Source organism: Pogona vitticeps, chromosome 14 (assembly GCF_051106095.1).
Source record: "Pogona vitticeps strain Pit_001003342236 chromosome 14, PviZW2.1, whole genome shotgun sequence".
Taxonomy (NCBI): Eukaryota; Metazoa; Chordata; class Lepidosauria; order Squamata; family Agamidae; genus Pogona; species Pogona vitticeps.
This window is the reverse complement of record NC_135796.1, coordinates 18,621,154-18,643,658: the sequence shown is the minus strand read 5'-3', so window position 1 is coordinate 18,643,658 and position 22,505 is coordinate 18,621,154. Positions and strand designations below refer to the sequence as shown.

At 49.4% G+C, this 22,505-nt stretch overlaps 2 protein-coding genes across 2 annotated transcripts; both read left to right on the top strand.

Moving 5' to 3' along the window:
• The first annotated feature begins 2,277 nt into the window (after nt 1-2,277).
• Nucleotides 2,278-5,800, top strand: ERP29 (endoplasmic reticulum protein 29). The gene is made up of 3 exons (XM_020802732.3): nt 2,278-2,489; nt 4,178-4,316; nt 4,691-5,800. Exons 1-3 carry the CDS (start codon nt 2,334-2,336, stop codon nt 5,191-5,193), a joined length of 798 nt encoding a protein of 265 aa, XP_020658391.3. The 5' UTR covers nt 2,278-2,333; the 3' UTR covers nt 5,194-5,800.
• A 744-nt stretch (nt 5,801-6,544) lies between these two features.
• On the top strand, nt 6,545-22,149 carry TMEM116 (transmembrane protein 116). Its single transcript, XM_072983286.2, has 11 exons — nt 6,545-7,461; nt 9,301-9,347; nt 11,166-11,229; nt 12,038-12,169; nt 14,665-14,769; nt 17,378-17,418; nt 18,136-18,219; nt 18,791-18,908; nt 19,897-20,041; nt 20,720-20,793; nt 21,405-22,149. The coding sequence occupies exons 1-11, from the start codon at nt 7,207-7,209 to the stop codon at nt 21,603-21,605; spliced, it is 1,266 nt and encodes a 421-aa protein (XP_072839387.2). The 5' UTR covers nt 6,545-7,206; the 3' UTR covers nt 21,606-22,149.
• The last annotated feature ends 356 nt before the right edge of the window (nt 22,150-22,505 follow it).

The window sequence follows — 22,505 nt, the reverse complement described above, 5'->3', positions numbered from 1 at the left end:
GAGTTTAAGACAAGATCCAGGAAACCTGTGGCTGCCACAATTTAGAGAGTTCACAAGGTAGGAGCCCCCAAAAGGAACACATCAGAGTTTTTATCTCTGCCCCAAAGGAAAGGGGCAGGTGTGGCTTGATTCTCTGCTTCAAGGAGAACCAAGAAGTACCTGCACGACGGGACTGTCCCTGACTTTTGCCAGCGCTGTTGAAATTTAAGGACATTTCTGCTTTAACTTGTCCCCGGTTGGTTTCAGTGGCTCTTAACCCTCAGGGACGTGGTGGCGCTGCGGGTTAAACTGCAGAAGCCTCTGTGCTGCAAGGTCGGACAACCAGCCGTCGTAAGATCGAATCCACGCAATGGAGGGAGTTCCCGCCGCTTGTCCCAGCTCCTGCCAACCTAGCCGTCCGAAAGCATGTAAAAATGCGAGTCGATAAATAGGTATCACCTCGGTGGGAATGTCATGGTATTCCGTGTCTAGTTGCGCCGGCCACATGACCACGGAAACGGTCTTTGGGCCAACGCTGGCTCTACGTCTTGGAGACGGGGATGAGCACCGCGCCGTAGAGTCGGACACGACTGGACTCGATGTCAAGGGGAACCTTTACCCTTTTTTATCTTTAACCCTCTGGAGTCTCTAGCTGCGTTCAGCCCATCGCTCTCGTTAGAAGCCGGTTTCTGCTGAAATCTAGCCTTCCTCTACGTTTCTATTCAGACCATTTTGGAGTGACATTTCTGCAACGCCGGGGAGTAATCTTGCCCTCCAAAAAAAAATTAGGATTTTCCCAAACTAGGTTACAATCAAACCTTCATGGCACAAGAAGGGCTTTTGAGTGTGCTGTTGATTTTTTTTGTTGTTTTGGCTGCTAACGGAGAGAAGTGAACTTCCCATACTTTGTGTTCCTGATTTGTTTGGTGTTCCTTATTTTATTTCCACCACCACCACCACAGAGAGGGAATTCAGCCGGAATGGTAAAAGATGACCAGAAATGCTTTTTTTAAATCTTTGTGAACTGTACGATGCGACATGAACTTCTTATTAAAAACAGTTTTATTTCCTTCCACTGCTGCTCCCGTAATTTTTCTCTGCTTGTAGAAGAATTTCATGCTGCTGCTTTATCTGGGTGGCGGTAATGGTTTAACAGGACTTGTGTTGGGGGTGAGGAGAGGGGTGGAAAATTGCAGAAACTCCTGTTTACAGAGAAATGAATTGCTTTTCAATAATGCCCACCCGGATCATGAGCCGGGGGGGTTCGTTTGCAGCTAATTCTGGGCAGCCGAGCAGTTCTACGAAATTCATTTTCTGGTGGATAAAGGTGGGTTATGTTCCTCCCGACACCTTCCTGTCTGTAAAGAAAATTTATTTATCGCACAGTTGTGTCGTTGGATGGAGGGAAGATGAGTTGGGTGAGTAGCATCTCTCTTCTCTCTCTTTTTTTTAGTAATTTTTGACTTTTAAAAATTGCATTTCTGTTTTGCAGTTCTTAATGTTGAATCATGGGGGGGGGGGTTTTACTGGCTCCGATCTGCCCCATAAAGGGAAGGGGTGTCTTTATCGGCAACCTGTCTTTAAGCTTCCCCCCCCCCTTTCCCTACTTTAGATTTACACTCTCTGATTTATGATTTTAAGGATGATAACGTAACAAGTTTTGGGTGCTTCCCCCCCCCCCGGCTTTCAGTGTGGAAAATGTCCACCAGTGGCTGATGGTTGTGTTAAGTGGTCTTTAGGTTGACTGTGGTCAGCCGCTGGAGGACCATGTGCCACTGCCCGCCCGCCCGTCCGTCCTCTCTCGAGTTCACACAATCCCCGGCTCGTGAAACAGCGGCGGCTGGGATGTCCGGTTTTTATTCCGAACTTTAAAGACCATTCAAGCCTCTGCAAAGGGCGGGCCACAAACCGGAGCGGATGCCACCACCCCTGTTGAGTAGAGGTAGACCTGGCTGCTGGTGCTCTGGTGGAGGGAAGAATTGATGCTTAATTCCCCCCCCCACCTAAGGGAGGCAATGCACTCTGCACATGGCCTTTGGCAAGGTGGTGCGAGCCTGGGAGGGCCTCCAGACAAGGGCACACAAGAAATCTGCAGGATAGAAAAGGTTTGCAATATGAAATGGTGCGCCTTCCTCTGGGGGGGGGGAGGAGGAGGAGGTAGCCAGCTCGCCAGCCGGCTTGATAGCTAGCCAAGCGGGGGGGGGGGGAGGGGAGGGGAGGGGGGAGGGGGAGAAGCATCAGCTGCTCACGTGACCCAGCCCAGGCCCTCCCTCCGCCCCTCCCTCTTTGCAGCATCTCGCCCCGCCCTCCCTCCCCCCCGCCGCCTGGGCTTTGCAACCAGAAGAAGCAGGCACATGGGGCGAGTGATCGCCATGGCGCTTTGGGGGGGCCGGCCCGGCGCCCTCCTCTTCCTCCCCTTCCTCCTCCTCCTCCTCTGCGGGGCCCTGGGGGGCGGCGGGGCCTTGCAAACCAAGGGGGCCCTCCCCCTCGACACCATCACCTTCTACAAGGTAAGACCATCATTGCTTCGCCCCCCCTTTTTATTTTTTTTAATTTGTTGAACTCAGGACAGGGGGAGTGATAGAAGCAGGGGCTGAGACCCCAAGGGCAGGCTTCCCCCCCCCTCCGAGACCCTTTTGCCAAGCCCCTTTTTCTCGGGCGGGGGTGGGGGAAGAGGAGGAGATCTCTCCTCAAATGGACACCTTACCTCCCCCCCCTGTATTTTTTTGGGGGGGGGAGAAGCGGGCTTTTGATAAACCTAACCCTCTGTCAATGGGCTGCAACCCTCAATTGCAAAAAGCAAGCTTTTTTTGGTGGGGGGGGCGTGTGATTTGTGGAAGATGAAGATGATGACGTAGCCTTTGAGCACCAAAAGAATCATCATAAATCGGGAGGATCGCGTTGGTTTTGCAGAGCGGCTTCCCCCCCCCCCAAAAAAAAGGAGACAAACGGGTTTCCTTCTGGATCCCAACCCCAGCGTTGAACCCATTTTTTGGGGGGTCCTTTTTGAATAAATAAGAATTGTTTGTATTTTATTTTTGGGGGTGCCTCTGGCAGGAGAGGAGCCCCCCCTCCGAAGGTCTTTCCCTCCCCCCAAAAAATATATATATATTTGCATCTGATGGAGAAAATGGCGTGGTTTGTTCCGGGTGGGGGGTGTGGGGGGCGACGAAGGCTCCCTGCGGAGGATCCGAGGTTTTACTCGGAAGTAAGGGTTGCAAGGAAGGGGGGAGAGAGGACCCCCCCTCCGCCCCCCTTTCCTCGCTTCGCCCTGGGGTGGAAAACCCGCATTGGGAAGCGAGGGGAGGCGTGTTCACACGGTCGCCAATCGCGGGTCTCCAAGTGGACACGGGAGGGCGGCGCAGGCCAGACACGCGTCTCTTCCGGGTTCCGGGGAAAGGGCGCAGGATCGGTGCCTGCAGTGCCAGAGCAAAGCTTTTAAATTTCAAAGGCATGGGTGCCCCTGAACATGTGCAGAGTTTTTTTCTTCTTTAGCAGCTCAGGCCTCTCCAAAGGCGTCTGGACTACCACACCCATCATCTCCAGCTAGAAGCAGGGGCCCATGGGGGTTGTAGTCCGCCCAGCATTTTTATTTTTATTTTTTTAATGAGGCGAAGGTGTAAAACCCATTATATTTGTGACCCTCCGCTCTTGGGAACCAAGCGTGGGAACCCGTCCCCGCCTGTCGAGGCTCCCGGCAGATCTCCGCCTTTTTCTTGGCGCCGATTCCTGACATTTCAGGTCCCAAAACCAGCTTTCTGTCTTGTCTGAAGCAGACCGAGGTGGGGCCAGGGGAAGATCCGTCGGGCACGTGGGAAGTCGGATCTCTTAACTCCGAGCGGCTTCCCCGTGCCTCGGTTGCCAGGTTTGCTGCTTCTCTGATCCATTCTTAGGGACTAGAAACTTGTACTGTATTTAATGTTTTTAAACAGGATTTTCAGAAGGCTGTAACTCGGCCCTCCTTATTTGGATTCAGAAATTATTGTGGCCGCATTCCAGGAGCGCCTGGCCTCGTTAATTGAGGATCCCTTAGGAAGTGGAGTCCATGAGTTGAATTATTCTTGAGGACTAGAAGCTTTTAGGTGCCGTTCAGGATTGGGCGTATGGGACGGAGCAGTAAATTGGGTTGGATTGTTTTCGAGGCTGGGGGATTTTTTTCCCCACTGAAGCGTCTTTTGATGTTTTCTCTTTTTTCTAGGTGGTTCCAAAGCACAGTTTTGTTCTGGTGAAATTTGACACGCAATATCCTTACGGGGAGAAACAGGATGAATTCAAAAAGGTGGCAGAAAGCTCTGAATCCAGCGACGATTTATTGGTGGCCGAGGTGGGCATCTCAGGTGAGGCTTCTGGAGATGATGGTGTCGATCTTTAATGCGATATTTGCAGACCAGACGGCGTTTAGAACAATTATTCAGGCTGTAGTGTGTGCACGATTTTTTAGATGATTAATGCTATACGTGTAATTCTTGCACAGAAGGCTTTCCGTATGTGCAACCTTATGAAAATACACACCCTTATTACAAATTAAAATTAATCCTCATTTATGTGGCTTAAAATATTTTGGGGGTGAAATTGATATATATATATATATATATTATAGCTAATGAATGAATTGACTTTGAAGGCATCCTTTCCACTTTTTATGAGTCTTAAATTTCTGGTTTTGACTCCGGATGTAACGTGGCGCCCTTTGTCGGGCTTCTGTTTACAGATTACGGCGACAAGCTGAACATGGATTTGGGGGAGAAATACAAACTGGATAAAGACTCGTACCCCGTTTTTTACTTGTTCGAAGATGGCGACCTGGAGCATCCGTCGCCCTACACCGGGGAAATCAAAGCCAGCGCCCTCCAGCGCTGGCTGAAGAGCAAAGGCATCTACATGGGGATGCCCGGATGCCTGAAGGAATTCGACGCCCTGGCGAGCCAATTTGTGGCGGTGGCCGGCCAGCGGCCGGATCCGCGCCAGGGCCTCCTGGAGGAGGCTCAGAGGCGGCTGGAGGGGGTCAAGGAGACCGAGCGGAAGTCGGCCGAGCAGTACGTTAAAATCATGAGCAAGACCCTGGCCCAGGGGGACCACTTCCCCGCCGGCGAGGTCTCCCGGATCTCCCGCCTCATCGCGGAAAATAAGATGAGCGACGGCAAGAAAGAGGAACTCCAGAAGCGCTTGAACATCCTCGCGTCCTTCCAGAAAAAAAACAAGGACGAACTTTGATATCGGCGTGAAAGCTGATCCAGGCCCCGATTCGGTGCTCCTCTGAAGCAAGCAAAACAGACCCCCCCCTGATCTTTTTTTTTTTAAGTGGCCACGATCCTTTCCCTTTCTGGTTTCTTTTTACAGACTCTCCTAAAAAAGCCTCGGCACGTGGGCAGCGGTCCCCGGACCCCAAAGAAAGGCCTTCCACGGTCCTCAATCCTTTGTTTCAAAAGGCAATCGCGGTTTCTTCCGAAAACCGTTCTTGATGCTGTGCTTTTTTTTGGGGTGGGTGGGAGGTTTGGGGTTCTGCCTTCAAGGCGTGGGGCGGCCGCTCCCCAGAGCGGTGGGCTTTTTCGAAAGAGCTGCCTCCCGAACCTGGGGCCAGCTGTTTGAGTCCCCCACCTCTCTTGCAGTGTAGACCATCCGTTTCTTGGGTCCGTTTCTGGTTGTGAAAATTGGGAGCCCCGGGCTTTGGTCGAAAGGAAACATGCCTTCCGAAAGGTGTAGCAAAAGTGACCTCCGTCTCTTACGGATCAGTATTTGTTAAACTGGTTTGCAGGGGGGAAATATCTTGTTGTGGTACTTAATTTGCTAATAAAGGTACTAATTGGGAGGGGAAAAAATACACCTTTGGCTTCGGACCTTTTTGTTTTAACTGTGCTTCCAATATCTTCCTTTTTTCTTCCCTTTACCAGCGTCAGAGAAAAATAATACAGGTATTTGAGGGGGTTGAGCATCCGTTGATTCACTTATCCGCTGTCTGGAAATATTTATAAAACGTTATTTAAAGGTCCTAGAAATCTATATTTCTAAAGATGAACTGGACACTAGAGCCAGCCAACGACTATGCGATGTATAAGGTTTGTTATTGAAATAGTGTTTGCTATAATCCACGTTTTTCAGCATCCACGGGGAAGCTTGGAGAGATACCGCGGAGGGGGGGCTCCTACTGTACTTTCTGAACTACAAATATGGGGTAGGTTCCCTAAGTGGGTTTGGCCAGAATAAGAGGCGGGGCCATTAAATTAAGTTTATAACCATTTTTAATCCCACTGATACGCGGAGAAACGCCGGTTTAGACCAGGACAAAGAATCTTCGGTCCGATTTTTCTCCCTCCGTCCACAGGCGTCGGAATAATATCTCTCCTGAGCTTCAGCCAACGGCAGCATAAATGAATTTTTAAAAATAACAGGTTTGATACCGTTGGCCCAAAACCGTCTCCCAGGCCCCTCGAATGAGGGGAATGCCGAGACCGTGGTTTCCCCCTCCGAGCTGGTTTATTTTCCACTCCTCGCGACTTGGCACTGACTCATCTCCAGAAAGCAGATCTGAGTTGGACGCAAGCAAGCAAGACATTTTCTCGAGCGTAAACCCAGGTGTCCTGTTGGGGCGAGTCCCTGGGTGATGCATGCGGCCAGCCTCTCCGTTCAAAGTGCGTTGGAGGTCATTGAACCGCAGTCAACTGCCTTGGAGCGCGTTGCTCCACCCTTTCCGTCTGCCTGCCCCCAGGTAGAGCACGTGCCTTTATTTGGCTCTTGGGGGGGGAGGAACTTTATCCTGCCGGGAGGGGCTTGATCCACCAAGATCCTTACAGAGAGAACCTCCTCTGGGAGCATCTGGATTTCTCGTGTGTCACTTCCCAAAATAAGCCGTCTGGCCTGCCCTTGGCGACGGTGCCTCGGGCAGCAAAATATCTTGGGCTGTGCCTAGTATTTGCTTTCCAAAATACTGTACCTACCAGCCCCCGAGTGCATTGTCCACCTCCTCGGATCCACCAGGAGGGGGCGGTGTTGCTTTAAACTCCAAGAAGGAATCATAATTAAAGCAAGGGAAGAAACCCTCGTGGGGGCTCATTCCTTTTCCCGATCTCTCCGAGGGCTTTTTTCCTTCCAGGCTCTCCGGGAGACTTGGACTCCTTTGGCTGTCTTCCCTCCTGCTTCTCTCCACCTCCTTTTTCTTTCTTCTCCTTTTTCTTTTCTCTTCCACCCCCCCCCAAATCCCCTTCGATCCAGCTCCAGCTGCTGGGGCTGATGCACTCCCTCTTTCCCCAGCAGTGTTGGGGGGGGGAACTGCTGTCTAGGGCGGGACCCAGGAAGGCGGAGCGGGGCAGGCAGGCAGGAGGGCCGGCTCCCTCCCATCCCTCTCTCGGTCCTCCCCTCCTTCCCTCCCTCCACCCGGGGCTGCCTGCCTGCCTGCGCTCGGTCCGGCTGGCCAGCATGGCTCTCTGGACGCCCAGCCCGCTCGCCACCGCAGAGTTTTTGGCCCAAGAGGTGAATTGGCCCCAGGTGAGCGCAAGGAGGGAGGGAGGGAGGGAGGGAGGGAAGGATGCCCAGCAGCGCAGGTGGGCCAGGGAGCGGGCCGGCATCTTCTGCCTTCCTTTTTCAAATTCCTTCCTCTCTTCTCCTTTTATCCTCCCTCCTTCCCTTTCTCTTCCTCCCTTTTTTCTTTTCTATTTCCTTCCCTTTTTCTCTTCCTCCCTTTTTTCATTCTTTCCCTTATTCCTTATTGTTCCGTGCCCTCTGGAACTCCCTGCCACAGGAGCCCCCCTCCATTTTGCTGTTCTTTCCAGGCAAGCTTTCCCTGAATGAGGGGCTGCCTGAGTTGTTGTTGTTGTTGTTGTTGTTGTTGTTAAACAGACACCTGTGCCTTTCCTGCTTTGAAGATACTTTTGGTGGTGCTGATGTTTTTTTAGCCTGCTGTTTGATCCTTGTTGGTATAGTATTTGTGTAGTCACCGTGGTTAGCTTTAAATAATGTCTTTTAATAATGCAAGCCGGCTTGGGTCCTTTCTTTAAAGAGAAGGTCAGGGCAAAAATGGGTTCAATGCATAAATAAATAAATAAATAAATAAATAAAGCCAGCCCATGTCCGGTGACCCTAAAAGCATTTTCTCGTGAGATACTTGTCTTCCAGATTTATAAGCTGCCTCTGTTGCTTTTCAAGGAGAAAAGCAGAGTGAAAAATATTTTAAATGAAGAAATATTTAAGGAGTGTTTTTCCCAATTCCACACACATATGTCCAGTGAGCTTCTATGGTTGAGGCGGGTTTTGAACCCAGGTCTCTAGAGTCCAAAGTCCCTCACTGGATGCACTACATCCCGCTGGGAATCCCCCTTCTCTACGAGTTTTGCCTTTTTCCTGCTTTCTTTTCCTGCTCCTTCCTTTTCTTCGCCCTTTTCCTTCCTTCCTCCTGTCTTTCCTGCCTTTCTTTGGCATTTCCCCCTTTTTCCCCTTCCTTCCTTCCTTGCTTCCTTCCCTCCCTCGCCTGTTTTTTGTTTTTTTGCTTTTTTCACCTTCTTCATCCCTCAATTCCATCTTTTTGGGCTCTCCTTCCGTCTCCCCGGGAGGGAGCACCCCTTTTGTGAGGGGGAAGGAGAAAGCCGAGGAAGTGTGGAAAGGTACCTCAAAAGTTATTCTCCCTCACCTGAAAAGGTCCCTTTCGCTTTCAAAAAGACCTTTCCCACCGCTTGGCGTCCGCACCAGCAGTAAGCTGCTAGTCCTCAAGGTGGAAAGGTCCAGGACTCTTCTTCCACCCTGTTTCCTCTGCAAGGGGGGGGGGTCCAAGGCATGCGGGCATAGGCCTTTAAAAAGCAATCTGAAAGGGCATTGAACTGTCCTATCATGGAAAATGTAAACAGAGACCAAAATATGCCTTTTTTCCCTCAAAACTCCAGCACCCAAGGGGGTTGTTGAATTAAAAGCTGAACAAGGGGTGGTTCAGGAGAAAACTGACTAAAGGGGGGAAAAACTTTGGCACATCATTAAACTGTGGAACATCCTTCCACAAGATGGGTTTTTGCTACCTTGTTTTCAACACTTTTGTTTGGACTTCAAGGCCCATCATCCCCCAACTGTCATTGCCATGTGGCTAGAGGAGTTTTCAGAGTTACAAATTTATTTTATTTTATTTTTTTAATAACCTCTCAGAGGTGCCTCTGCCTTAAACCCTTGCAACCTGTTGTGTCCCAGGCCTTGCATTTGCAAGAGGCTGGAGAGGTGGGCTAGATGCCCTCCGGGGGGACCCACTCGAAGGCTTGGCCAGCTCTGCAAGGGGGAGCGGAAGCTGTTCCTTTGCGAGCAGACCGTGGCCAGTAACGCGTCTTCTTTTCCTCCCTCTTTCCCCAGTTTTACGCCGTCGTCCACTGGATGCAAGCTGTCACGGCGGCCCTCAGGTAGGGCAGAAAAACCTTTGGGGGTAAAGAGGATGGTCTCCCAAAGTGGCCGCAGAGCGCTGAGGCTCCGCTTTCTAGATTTCGGGGTGCGGGGGGGGGGGGTCATTCTGCTGGGAGTGTGGGGTGGGAGCAGGAAGGGGTCTCCTTTCTCCCCTTTTGAGATGGCGTCGTTGGAGGACGGGCATCCGGGGTAATTCCCGCCAGGAGTCACCTTCGGGCAGAAGGGTAAATAAACCCGAAGCGCACAAAACCGGTTCGGAGGTGTGTCCCACCACAAACCTCCGGTGCCGTTCTTGGCCATGATCCCGAGCGCCTTCCAGGTGCAAGAAAAGTCCTGTAATGTTTGCTTTCGGGCTTTTAAATTTGTGAATTACTTTATCCCCCCCGTGGAATTGTGATCTTTTGCTTTCTCTCTGCTCCAACAGAGCTGCAGATAGAAAGAGAAACAGAAATAAATTATCCGTACTTTGGACATCCTTAAGGAGTGGCAGGCAGGAGAGACCGACAACCACACAGGTGGGGTTGGGGTGCAAAATCCAGTACGAAGGGCCCAGCGCAGACGATCAGGAACCTCCATCGCCGGCCTTCTTATACACTGTCTCTCAAACTTGTTCATCTTTTAAAAATTGACTATTAGGGTGTCTGGAGCAGTTGGCATCATCTCCTGCCCCCCTCCACCGTGACTCATGGGGGTGCGCGGCCCCTCCAGAAAAGAGAGGAGGAAAATGTGGTTTCCCCCTCTGAAAAGGAAATAAATCATATAATTTCAGCAACAGTTACCCATCGGGCATGGCAACGGTCCCTTGCATTCCTCCCCCCCCCCCAACATTGATCCAAAGAAGCAGCTCTAGATTTTGCTGTCTGCTGAATTTTGGTGCACCAGGACGTTGCTGGCTGGATAGCCCAGGGGTTGAGGTCACTAGGTTAGGGGGTTCAAATCCCCCTCTCCCCTACTGTGCCTCCATTGAAAAAAAGAGCCAGCCTGGGTAACCTTGGGCAAGCTTGCACGGCCCCAGGGCACCCCTGGGGGGCAAAAAAAAGGAGAATAGGGAGATGCAGGCTGTAAATCATTTCATCCGATGTGTGAAGAACACGTGATGCCTTAAAGCAGGGTTGGACTCTGATTTATTTTATTTTTTTCAAAGACTCTAAAGGCCCCGTGGCAGGGCGGTACGTTTAATTAAAAATAAATAAATAGTGATAAGAATACATTGTGGCCTCAGAAAAAAGTTGGCTGTAATCTACACAGCCTGGTGCCAGATAAAACTTCCTGGTGTTTAAATTGCCAAGGGAAATATATATAGAGAGAGATATAGATAGATGTATCTTTTGTGTGATTTTCATGGCGGTGGAAACAGATGGCGCACGGCGAACCCTCTGAAAATGGACATTTTGTCCCAGAGTTAGAGAGAGGGACGATCCGAGGGAAGTCGGAAGGTTGAGAAGTGGTGAATTATTTGTACCGGTCTCAAGAACGCGCCGCCTTCGGTTTTAAGTGCCCCCCCCTTGCAGGACAGGTTTGAAGGACCTTGACGTGGTGCGTTTACATCACTCCGGCATCCGTTGTTAGAAAGGGTCGTTCCAGCCTTCTTAAAAGTCAATGGACGAGTAGACCTCTCGTCCAGTCGATGCGTCAAAAGTTCGAACTGGGCTGCAAAGGTTTCCGAGCATCTGGAGGAGGTGGTGGTGGGGAATTGTGGGGACAAAGTCACCTGTCGGCGTTTCGGGTTGCCAACCGATGGTTCAAAGCACAGGAGCCCTGCCAGAAGGGAAGTTGGCAACCTTCGGCTCAACCTGTGTTGCTTTCTCTTTCCCTAGCGTGATCGGATCCAGTGCTGTGATTGGATACGCCGTGTTCCAGAATACCGCCAGATCACCAGAGGTCAAGGAATTAATTTTATTATTCCCTGTAGGAGAGTAGCCGAAAGGAGCGGAGTGATGGGTGTTGGGGAGGGGAGGGAGCGCATGAGTTGAGTTTATGAAACCTCGAGGAGGAGGAAGAGAAGGCCGCCCATTTCCACCAAGAAGGCTCTTAAAAATTTCAAGCACGTCCCCTCCTTGTTCCTAAAACAAATATTTAACTCTAGTGGCTGAATCATCATCGCCTTGCTTGGTCAAAGTCGCTGCAGATTTCCCTTCGCTTTGACTCACACACGGCTCCTGCTCCTGAACTCTCGTTCCGTGGGGCAAGAAAACCCAAACCGGGGCCCTTGGCGGGAGATCAGCTCCCCAGCGGGCAAACGGAGACCTCACCGTCCACCAGCCGACGGAGCGAAGTTCGCCGGCCATGTCGAAATTCGCATAAGGAACCCATGCAAAATTGTTTGGTGTCTCCCACTCCCGTTGAACACTGGGGAAGAGTTATTTCATTGGACTACAGTCCCCATCAGCCTCTTAACCACCGTTCCCATCTGCTGCTTTAGCGTCCTTCCTGGGCTCCCAAGTAGACTTTGATGCTAGATGATCTAGAGAAGATGAATGGCTCCCAACGTTGGGCGTCTCCAGATGTTCCTGGACTGCAACTCCCAGAAATCCCGGCCAGCGCCGCCAGTGGGGAAGGCTTCTGGGAGTTGCAGTCCAAGAACATCTGGGGACAGCCAAGGATGGGACAAACGGCCCTTTGCAGCCACCGAAGACTATGAAGGCCAAAGTCACCGAGACGCAACCTGTCCACCTTGGTTCTCTTGCAGGTCCGGCCTTTTTTCTACTTAAGCCTTTCCAATCTCTTGCTGGGGATGTGCTGGCTCATCGGAGCCCTCCTGTATAGCAACGCGCTCCCGAGCCAGGATGTGGCCTGCTACAACGTGCAAACCACCGCCCAGGTGAGGGGACCCTTGCGATTGGGCTGGGGACCCGCGACGGGAGAAAAAAAGGGTTTCATTTCTCCAGGTGGGTTGCTGCCTGCCGGTGCGAGGGGTCAGTGCCGCCTAGTGGTTAGTGCGTCAAACTAGGACTTGGGGTAACCTAGATTCACGTCCCGACAGAGCTGTGTGACTCAGGGCGTGATATTTTGTGATATTCTTTTCCCCCAGCTGCTATAGAACTTTTCATTGGGTTACTCTCATATCTCTCTTTGTGTGTGTTTAAACCTTTTTAAAACAAAGCAAAAGTTTTTTTTTTTTAAGTTATCCACCTAAAATCATCCTCAAAGACCAGCCTTACTTCCCTCGGCAGATGGTTTTGTGTGGCTTGTTTTTACCCTGTTTTAGAGGGGTATGTGTCCGATCCTTCTTAGCAGGGGTGTCCTCCATAAATCACCCTCTTTTGGTCAACGTTCTCAAAATGAAGACGGCGTTTATGCCTCTCGTGGAGGAGAAAATCCTCTCCGTTCTTGCTTCCCAAGTGGAAAGAGGAGCGAATTTGGTGTGTTTTTTTTCAGCAAAGGAAGCCTGGGAAGAGCTTTCAGGATGGGGGACCGCACCTAGGAGATCACACGGTCCACAGAAGGCCACCAAATGGGAAAATCCTGAACTCTGCCCTGAAATTATTCCCCACCTATGTTTATAGAGAGACAGCAATGTCTATAAACAGTTTCCTACACAAAGGAAGAAAATGGCCGGCTGAGTCTCCGAATCTTTCCATGAAGGGCTGGCCGTATCACCGGCCATGCCAGGAAATGTCGTCTTCCTGTTCATGTGGGTTCATTTTTTTTTTCCAACGGCGTGTTTTGGAAAACATCTGTCCTGCATACATTTTCCTCTCTCGTTTAGCGGAGTTCTGGCTTGGCGTCTTCCAAAGCCGCTCACGCTTTCAGGGGAAAGGCGAGCATCCCCAGTTCATGAGCCACCTTTCAGGGCCCCCGAAGTGCCGTGTCCAAGATCCGATCTAGATTTTGTACGAGAGTTTGTGTGTAGGCTTGTTAAGGAGGGGGAGGAAAAAAAATCTCGTGAAGTCCTGCCAAACTCCACGTCAAGCCTCCGATTCTATTTTGCTTGAAAATTCAAGCTAGGAGACCCACCCACCCCCTTTCTCCCCCAAATGAGTTCCCATGTCCCGGAGGAGAAAAATAAAGGGGGAAAAAAACACACAACAGAAGAGCCCCTTAGAGGTCGAGCAGCCAGCCTTTGGTCTCGTCCAGCGGAGGCTTCCCGGCTCGGCCGACTCGTGCAAACCACGATAAGGTTCACCTGCTCTCCCCTCAATTAAATCCAAATGACCTAGAAATGCTTGTCATGACATTCCAGTTGGGTTGGCCGGCATAATGGCCGAGCAAGAGATGGACAGGAGAGAAAGCGGTGGATAATTAAAAGGGAGGGCAGAGAGGGAGCCGGGAAGAGAAAACAAGCACAACTCGAGAGCAAGGGGCACTTGCCCCGGGGTCTGTCGTTCGGCGTCACGCCACGTACTTTTCGAGACAAAGCTCCCGTCCGAACTATTGTGGGCTCACCGTGAGATGTCATGGAGACAACGCTCTTCCTCTGTTCCACGGATCTGGTCTTCCGAAGAAAGAAAACCCACCCACCCAAGCGGAGGGGACATATCATGGGGCTGGGAGTTCCACAGGAGCCCAACATTTTGCTCGATACAGATTTTCTCCCTCGTTTCAATCGTGCCAACCCATTGTGGAGGCAGGGATCCGGAAACCTAGCCATTCTGCCGGCAAGAAGTGTCATGTCTTGAACATGATGAAGGGCAATTTTAGATAGCATGAAGGGAAACAACATTTTTTTGGGGACCAAAAACAGAGAGAGAGGAACAACTGTACCCTGTTCACTATTAGTTTGAGTTTTAGGGAAAAAAATAGTTTTTTTTCCCTACCAAGATCTGGAAATTGCTGGTAACCTCTCAAAAGCCAGGGAAGGAGTGGTTTCAGTGGAATTTCCAGATGAATAGGATGGAAAGAGAGAGGCTGTGGTTTATGATGATGCAGACATCTGGGATAAATTTGGGCTAAAGCAAGATTCAGGGCTTGCACAAAGCTGTCAAGGGACTGGTAATGAAACACATAGCTCTGTCAACATATTACAGTAGGATCTCCTTATCCGCAGGATCGGTATCCGCTGATTCATTGATCCACAGTCTAAAAATATTAAAAATATTGAAAGAAAAATCCTTGAAATATATACAGTATTTCTAAAGGTGACATTACCAGAACTGGCCACTAGAGGGAGCCAGAACCCAGGTTGCGTCTAGTGTTTGCTATCATCTGTATTTTTCAGTATCTGCGAGGCAACTGGAACCGATCCCCTTCTAAAATGGGGGGGGGGTCATACTATACTCTGTTTTTATAGGCAAGTCTTCTATCCCACCTTTCTTCCCGCACGTTCAGGGAGGAACAGCAATATATAAATCAAACCTCTCCTTTCCTCTTTTCCAGATATTTTACGTCGCTTCCTTCCTCTACACTGTCAACTACACCTGGCACCTTTACACGGATTTGAAGGGGAAATACCTCCAGACCCTCCACAGCCCGTCGCCACAGGTAAAGGTTGCTTTGGAACCACTCGGATGTTTTATGGAGAAACACCAAGTGGTTGTTTCTTGCTACCTGGGCTGTTTGTTGGTTTGTTTGTTTGTTGTTTTGACTTACAAGCCACCCCCATGATGTTTAAGCCACTTTCATGGGTGCATTGGGTGGGGACACAGGAGAGGACTCTTCTCTGCGGTGGTGGCTGCTCCCAGAGACTCTGGAACTCCCTCCCACTGGAAGCTAGCCTGTCCCCATCTTTGCCGTCCTTCTGCAGGCAGACAAAGACCTTTTCCCTTCAGGCAAGCTGTCCCTTAATGACTGGCTGCCTGAGTGGGTATTTTTTTAAATGGATGGTTGTACCCCTCACTGCTTTGAAGGTATTTTTGGTGCTGCTTTTGGTTTCTCCATGACATTTGTTTGATCCTTTTAAGCGTTTGCATGTTCACTGTTTTTAGCTTTAAATGTTGTCTCTTAGAGATATAAGCCAGCAACTATGTTGGTTTATGTAAGCCACGTTTTGTTGCACTCAAACCATATTTGTAGTAATTCGTACTATGTTGGTTTGAGTGCAATTAAAAGTGTTTGCTTTTGTGTAACAGTCTAACACACATGGAGGCCTAGAATATTATCCCTGCTGCCTCTCACGCTGGTGACACGCCAGGCAGCTGACCTACCTGGGCCAGGTAGCAGCACATGTTTCTGCTATTCTTGTGGGGCAGAAGACAACTGACTCGCAGGTCAGTTCTGGTCCTGCCCCGAAGACGGCGGGATGCTGGCTGGGGTTGTAGGTGGGTTTCTTTTTTAAAAAGGAAAGGTTCCTGTTTACAATGTTAGGTAATCTCAGTGGAGGGGACGGGTTGGGGGAGGAGGGGGGCGAGGACGGACCCACGTCATCTTGGGTGGCGCCACCGGCCTTTGCACAACTCTTGAGCGGAGTCCATGTCAGCGCCAGACGACAAGGATGTGGTTCTGAGAGAGGCCAAGCCTGGAGGACGGGCTGAGCAAACACGCCACCTGCTCGGCCGTCGGAGATGCCTTCACACCTGGCTAAACCGAGAATCGGCCGCTGTCCGACCCCACCTTCTGAGAAAGGACAAGGGGTTCTTTGTACCGGCCTTCCTTCCTGGAAGGGCCAGACGGGGACCTGCTTTGCTCCGTCTTGAAGGGGGAGAGAAAGACCACGTGCTCTCTGCCCTGATCAGCCCTCGCCACCTTTCCGATCGCGTCCCTTAGCCCTCCGATGAAGCATGTAAGGACTCCTTGTTCGGTGGCATCTTTGAAGATAGCGCCACTGGTTTCCCTTCAAGCAAAGGGGCAAAGAGGTACAGAGATTTCTCACTGCCTTCCACAACGTCCCGGCCTTCTGTTCCAAGAGGTCAACGGTGATTTTGAAGAGAAAACGCCAGCCTTCCAAAAGCCGCCTTCAACATCCTGATCAAAATTTCAATATTCATCATTCGAGACCAAAGTTTCTAGCCCCTTTGGTGTGCTCAAAAACATGTGTTAGCCAGGCTGGGACGTTCTCAAAAGGGAGGAGGAATGACAATGATTTGAGGGCATTTCTTGGCTCTGTCGTTCAACGAGAGAGGGGGAAAGACATACCAATTTTAAAAACATGCCCTGATGTGCTTAATTTACCTTCTGCATACCGTTTGCAGAAATCTGGTGTTTTTTTTGGCTCCAAATATTGGCCTCTGGGGCTGCTTATTTATAAACCAATTGCGATGTTTTTATGCAATTGCACCTCAAGTTCAAATCCTTAACCATTAGCGTGCTGCATTTTTATGAGGCAGAGCCCAGCTGTGGGGTTGTGTTCAAGCATTTCTGCCGCATCTCGTCTTTCGGCGTTGGGAAACAGCTCAGAAATCTGTCAACGAGGAGACTTCAAAAGGACCCTCCCATTCTCCAAGAACAGTTGAATGTTCAGGCCACACCCCATAAAACTAAAAATTATTATCTCAGTCTTTTCAATGCTGGCACCAAATAATAGATTTGGTTTAATTAAACATCTCTAAGCCTTAGGCGTTCCTAAATCTGGGAATGCTGCTAGTGCCATTTTCTCCCCCAGATGTTTAATTTTTCAAATACAAAACAGATATGTAAGAAGACCATGTCTATAAACAAAGGGAGGGGGAAAACAACAACGGCAGGAGTTTTATCCATTTTCCAAGTTTTCCAGTCTTTGTGAAGTACAGAGACCTCTCTATCCAGTTCACCAGAATAGATTATTCCCCCCCCCCCCGGGAGGAATAAGGTTGGTTGAATGGGCACTTAATGTCAATCCTATTGATTCAGAAGGGTCTCCTTCACTTCAGGACTTATAACTAGGATTTGGCATGATATTTCACAGAGACAACCCACGTGGCTACCTCTAATCCAGAATATCAATGGCTACGATGCTTTGGCAGTTTTGGAATTCACGAAGGGTACCGTCAATCATTTGGCTTCACCTTCTCTGGCTGGAAACGAAAAAAGGGACAATTCGAATTTGAACGTGCGAAAGGGAGGGAGGTATTTTTCTTGAGTTTAAGAGAGGAAGTGGAACCAGAATTCAAAGGTCAACAACCTACTGGGTAATTAAATACATGTACGTTTTTAATCCCTTCTCTCTCTTTTGTAGGTTTTAAATCGTGGTGGCCGAATAGCCATCATTTTGTCAAGGTAAGTTTCCCCTTTGACTGTTTTCAAAAGGGTGCTTTTTACCGAGGGAGGGGTCCACGTGGTTTCTGTGATTCTGGAAGCCCCGCTTATCCTCAGCAGGGGAGACAACCAGGGACGGCCAACTTATGCTAGGAAAAGGATCCTTCCTAAAATGTGGGAAAATCATGTCAACTGCTGGTCCACGTTGACCATACTGGGCTAAATGAATCCAAGGCCAACTCAATGCAAGGCGTCTTCCTGTATTTGTGTATTTTGGAACTGTTCTTCTGAAGCCCCCTAGAAAGATACGAAGGTTTTCGCGAGAGTATGGAACCCAACCAGTTGGGCAGTGGGGAAAATATCCTTTTAGATAGTAGAGGGAAATCCAAGGCTGCAAAGCGAATTGTCTAGCCAGACTGTTTTTAAGACACTGGGTTTACTTCGGTTTTACATAAACTACCTGCTGCAGAGTTTTTACTGGTTTCTTATTCTCTCTCTTTCTGTGGCATCCGGGCCCCAGAGCTGTGCTTAGAGCGCCACCAGGGCCAGTGGCTAGAAAGGGTATTGCAACACCTTTTTCAGAAGCTGCCAATTCGTACAGGGGAAGCCGACCCTAAAACCATAACCAGATATTGGTGGGCTGTTTTGCTTCCAAACCGAACACTGCTATTTCTTTGATTTCACTAAAAAGAAGCTTGAAATATGAAACATTGTCTTTTTTTTATTCCCCCCTTCCAGTGTAATTCCTTTCTTATTAATGATCCCTGTTTTTGGAGGGGGAAACCACTATGGATGTTACCAGAATATCACCAGGAAACATGGGTAAGTTGAATTGGAAAACCCCTCTGGGGGCTTGCAGGGAGGGGGTGGTTGTTACTGAGCCTGGATCACACCCTTTGAGGCACCGAGCCTCCCGTACCTCCGATAAACCCTTGAGGTTTATTTAAAGATATCCTAAATCTAACTCACCCCGGTCTAACAGCAGGACCGGCTCTGCCCTGCCTCTGGTGTTCCTTATGGCCTTGTAACGAGAGCTTAGAAAACATGGACAAGAATCTTGTTGGTGTCCACATATGGTGGCTAATTGTGGCTAATTAACAAGGTGCCAGAGTGCAACTCTGTTGTGCTATTGGGCTCAGGAGACCGGCCACGCGACCCAGCGGCACCCGGCATCTCGGAAATTAGCTCCAATTAGCCGCAGCCGGCCGACACAATCCTAATGCGTCACACCCGTGGGATTCTGCCTGCGGGATGGGGTTGTGATTCTGGCGATGCCTTTGTGGTTTAATCTTTGGAAGAGCATCCGCCGGTCGGGCTGCTTACAGCAGTCAGGATCGGTTGAGTGTCAGCCTGCGCTTCACCGCCTCTCTTCCGCCTTCCTTCCATCCCTCAGCTGCCTCCTGATGCGCACGGACGTCAATGGCCCCAAGATGCCCAACTGCGCCTCCATCGCTTTCTACAGCATCATCGTTTTCCTGGTCTCCTTTGCAGCCACTTTCCTGGCCATCCTGGTGAGTAAGAGCAAGCACAACGCCTGAGGTTCCCAAAAGACTGTGTGGGGTTTACATGGCAACCCTATAAACTGTTGCCCAGGACCCTCACCGTCCCCTTCCCCAAGAATGACTTCTAAGGTTCACACAATGTGTTGATGAAAATAAAGGAATCAGGGAGAAGCAGGCTTTCCGACAGGCGAGGATTTATGGCAAAATGTATATTTTCTTTAGAGTTTTCAGAGACCTTGGAAAAGCTCCTTCTTCTGGACCACGGTTGCAAAAAGAGAGAGAGAGAGATTTGCCAGTTTTATGCCTGTCCGCCGATGTTTTTCGAGCAGAAAAATATTTGATCAGAGACAAGGAAATGCAGAAATTTGCCCGAAGGGATTTCAAGATCTTCAGATTTCATAACCGGAGGTGGGGGGGGTTGCCTTTGGTTGGTTGGTTGGTTTTAGGAACTGAGAAGCCCAAGACAGGGTCACCTCCTGGCAGGGTTCAAGATTATGGCTTTGAAAATTGGACTTTTCTGGACGATTAAGGTTCAGAATTGCCCAGACCAGCATGGCCGTGTGCACGAGGGCTGAGTCCAGGAAAGTTTTCTGAGCGAAATCTAAAAGTGCTAAAGGCAGGTAAAGGGAGCAAGTCTTGGAAGTGAGTATTTGACTTGGACCGATGAAATAGCTGCAGTTCTCTGGGTGTATCTAATCCTGTTTTGTCCTCACTACAACCCTTTACGGTAGACCAGTGGTTCCCAACCTTGCACCTCCAGATGTTCTTGGACTTTAACTCCCAGAAATCCTGGCCAGCAGATGTGCTGGTGAAGGCTTCTGGGAGTTGTAGTCCAAAAACATCTGGAGGCCCAAGGTTGGGGACCACTGCGGTAGACTATGCTGTTAAAGACAGAGGGAAGGAGGGAAGGAAGGAGCTGATGATGGATAGAAGGAAGGAAGGAAGGTTAGCCCATTAACCAGTCTCGATGGTCTGTCTTGCCCTCTGATGTCCGCAGGTCTTCCTCATCCGTGCCCGGGCTTTGTACAAGAGGTTCATCATCTCCACAGGCTACGTGGGGGATCGGCAATGGGCCATGATTAAGATGGTCGAACAAGGAGTCGTTTTGTACCCCGTGGTGTTTCTCTGCTGCTGGGGCCCAGGTAGGAACAGGCAGCCGATGTATCATCTTTGGCAGCATCCGCCTATATTTTATCCACTAAAATGCAAACTTGGTTGAGTTCAGTGGGAGTTATTCTCTGGAAATGCACATCTATAGTAAGAAAACAGAAACCTATTATCCTCAGGGGATTGGTTCAAAATCCCCCTGCGGATGCTAAAAAACTCGGATTATAGCAAATCATATTATAATAGCTATGCATAGTATAATCTCTGGCTCCCATTTGTGGCCAAGTCTGGTAACCTTCATTGTTAAAAATGTATATTTTCAGGATTTTTCTAAATTTAGGATTTTTAACATTTTCAAAACGTGGATAAATGAATCAGCGGATAACGATCCTGCAGATAAAGGGGCTCCTACATTATATATCTGGATAAATGTCAAAGCATACACATCAGTGTTTATACAGATATATAGAGGCATATTACAGGCACATACCTATTTTAATCTGGAGTCCGAGAACGCTGGAGGGAGGATTCCGGGATGTGTCATTTAAAACATATATATTTTCTCTGGCTTGTAACCTTTATTACCGGAGCCATCCTCTCCTACCCACTTGTCATATATATATGTATGTATGTCCAATGCCGTTTTAATAAAAAGGCAATCCAGTTTTATTGTTTTATTTCGTGATGTCTTTCTCGTCTCCTTTTTTTCACAGCCTTTATCCTTGGCCTCATCGAACTGGCACAGGTGAAGAACAATACAGTGTACATGGTGTTTTGTGTATTAGAGGTAAGGACCCATCCTTTGCCGTCCTGATGTATTACCATTTCCTGTATTCAGTTCTGGTGGCTGAAGATCTCAGGGGTTGAGATCTCGAACTGCAGCACCACAGGCTGCGAGTTCGATTCTCCCCCCCCCGGGTGCCACCTCCTGGGTGGCCTTGTGTTCGAAGCTGCACAGGAGTCCCAGGACGTTCCTGCTCAGAAGAAGGGAACAGGAAAGCCACCTTCTGAGTATTCTCCACCTGGAAAACCCGGGAAAGGGGGTCAACCCAAGTCACCGTTGACTTGATGGACCATCACGTAAACAAATGATTTTTACAAAAAAAGAAAAATACTCAAGCCAATTTTTTTAACCTTTTGCTTCTTCCGTCATTCCCAAATTTTGCACCGTCTATTTCTGAGTAAGAACTTAAAACCTGGCCTTGTTGCAGGTTTTTAATGAGCCCATAAAAGAGAGAAAGAGACACAAATTTGGGGCCAACATTTCCCAGTTTGTGGCTCAGCCCCCAGTCTTGAAAAATGGCATTTTCATGTCCCAGCTTGAGCTACTACCCCACACTCTTTATTTAGAAAGATAAAACGAAACAACCCATGTTATGTTTATTTGGTTCTTCCTAGGCCCTAACGGCGTCTTCCCAGGGTCTCCTAAACTGCGCCGTTTACGCGTGGATCCAGCACATGTCTCGTTGCTTGAAGCGCAAGGTCTGCCGCGACGTGAACACCCAGACGCCGCTCTTGCGCTCCCAGAAGCGGTTCTACGCCAGCACCCTCCCAGCCGAGCCCCTGGCAGGGCCGGAGTTGGCCTCCGCAGCCTTATGAAGGAAGAGAACGCGGTTCCTTCGATTGGGACGCTTCCACTCCTCTTCCCTCCACAAGATTTCTCATCTGCTGCTGGTGCTCAGAACCAGGGGGGCCACGACAGGCCAGGCCCCGCACGGGAGGATCTTCCTCAGACAGTCGGCGTCAAAGGCGTTTTTAACTTTTATAATGTACTAAGGGCCCCTTGGGATCCTGTTCGTGTGGGTGGCACCATCTGGCCGTCGGATCCAGCCACCAAAAAGTTCATGGAGGTCGGGGTCAACAGCCCCCCACACTCCCCCAAAGTGGGGTCAACCCAAAAACCAGAATCTTCTTAACTGGAGTGCAATGAAAGGGAACTCTCAAAGTTATTTATTTGATGGGGGAAAACTGGATTTTGGTGTAATCCTGGGGGGCAAAAGAGCTTCATTGAAGTTTGTAACTGTTTAATATATGTGAGAAAGTTTTCAGACCTGGAAGGACCCTGACAGAGCATGGCTGAGATTATGTGGAACTTCTCTGCCACAATAAAAACATCTGGGGATCATCATCCCAACTCAATGCACATCTCGTGTTGAAAGTTTCCCCACTCCTTCTGGAGTAGATTTAAACTGGATATGTTTTTTTTTTTTTTAAAAGGCACTTCTTTAAAAAAAGAAAAGAAAGTGGATTTGTGGTGGTTACCCAGATTTAACTTCATCGTGTGACAACAGTCACAACGATCAGTGCCAACGAAGAAATAAACACAGCAACAGGCAGGGCGGTGTAACGGAGAACCAATCCGTTGTTTGCTCTAATCAGGCACAGTGTAAACCGGAGTACTTTTTCGGAGGGGCTGACTACAACTCCCATTCTCCGCCGGCAACAGATGCAGGCGAACAGGGATGATGGGGCTTAGGATCAAAACTTCTGAGGGTGCAA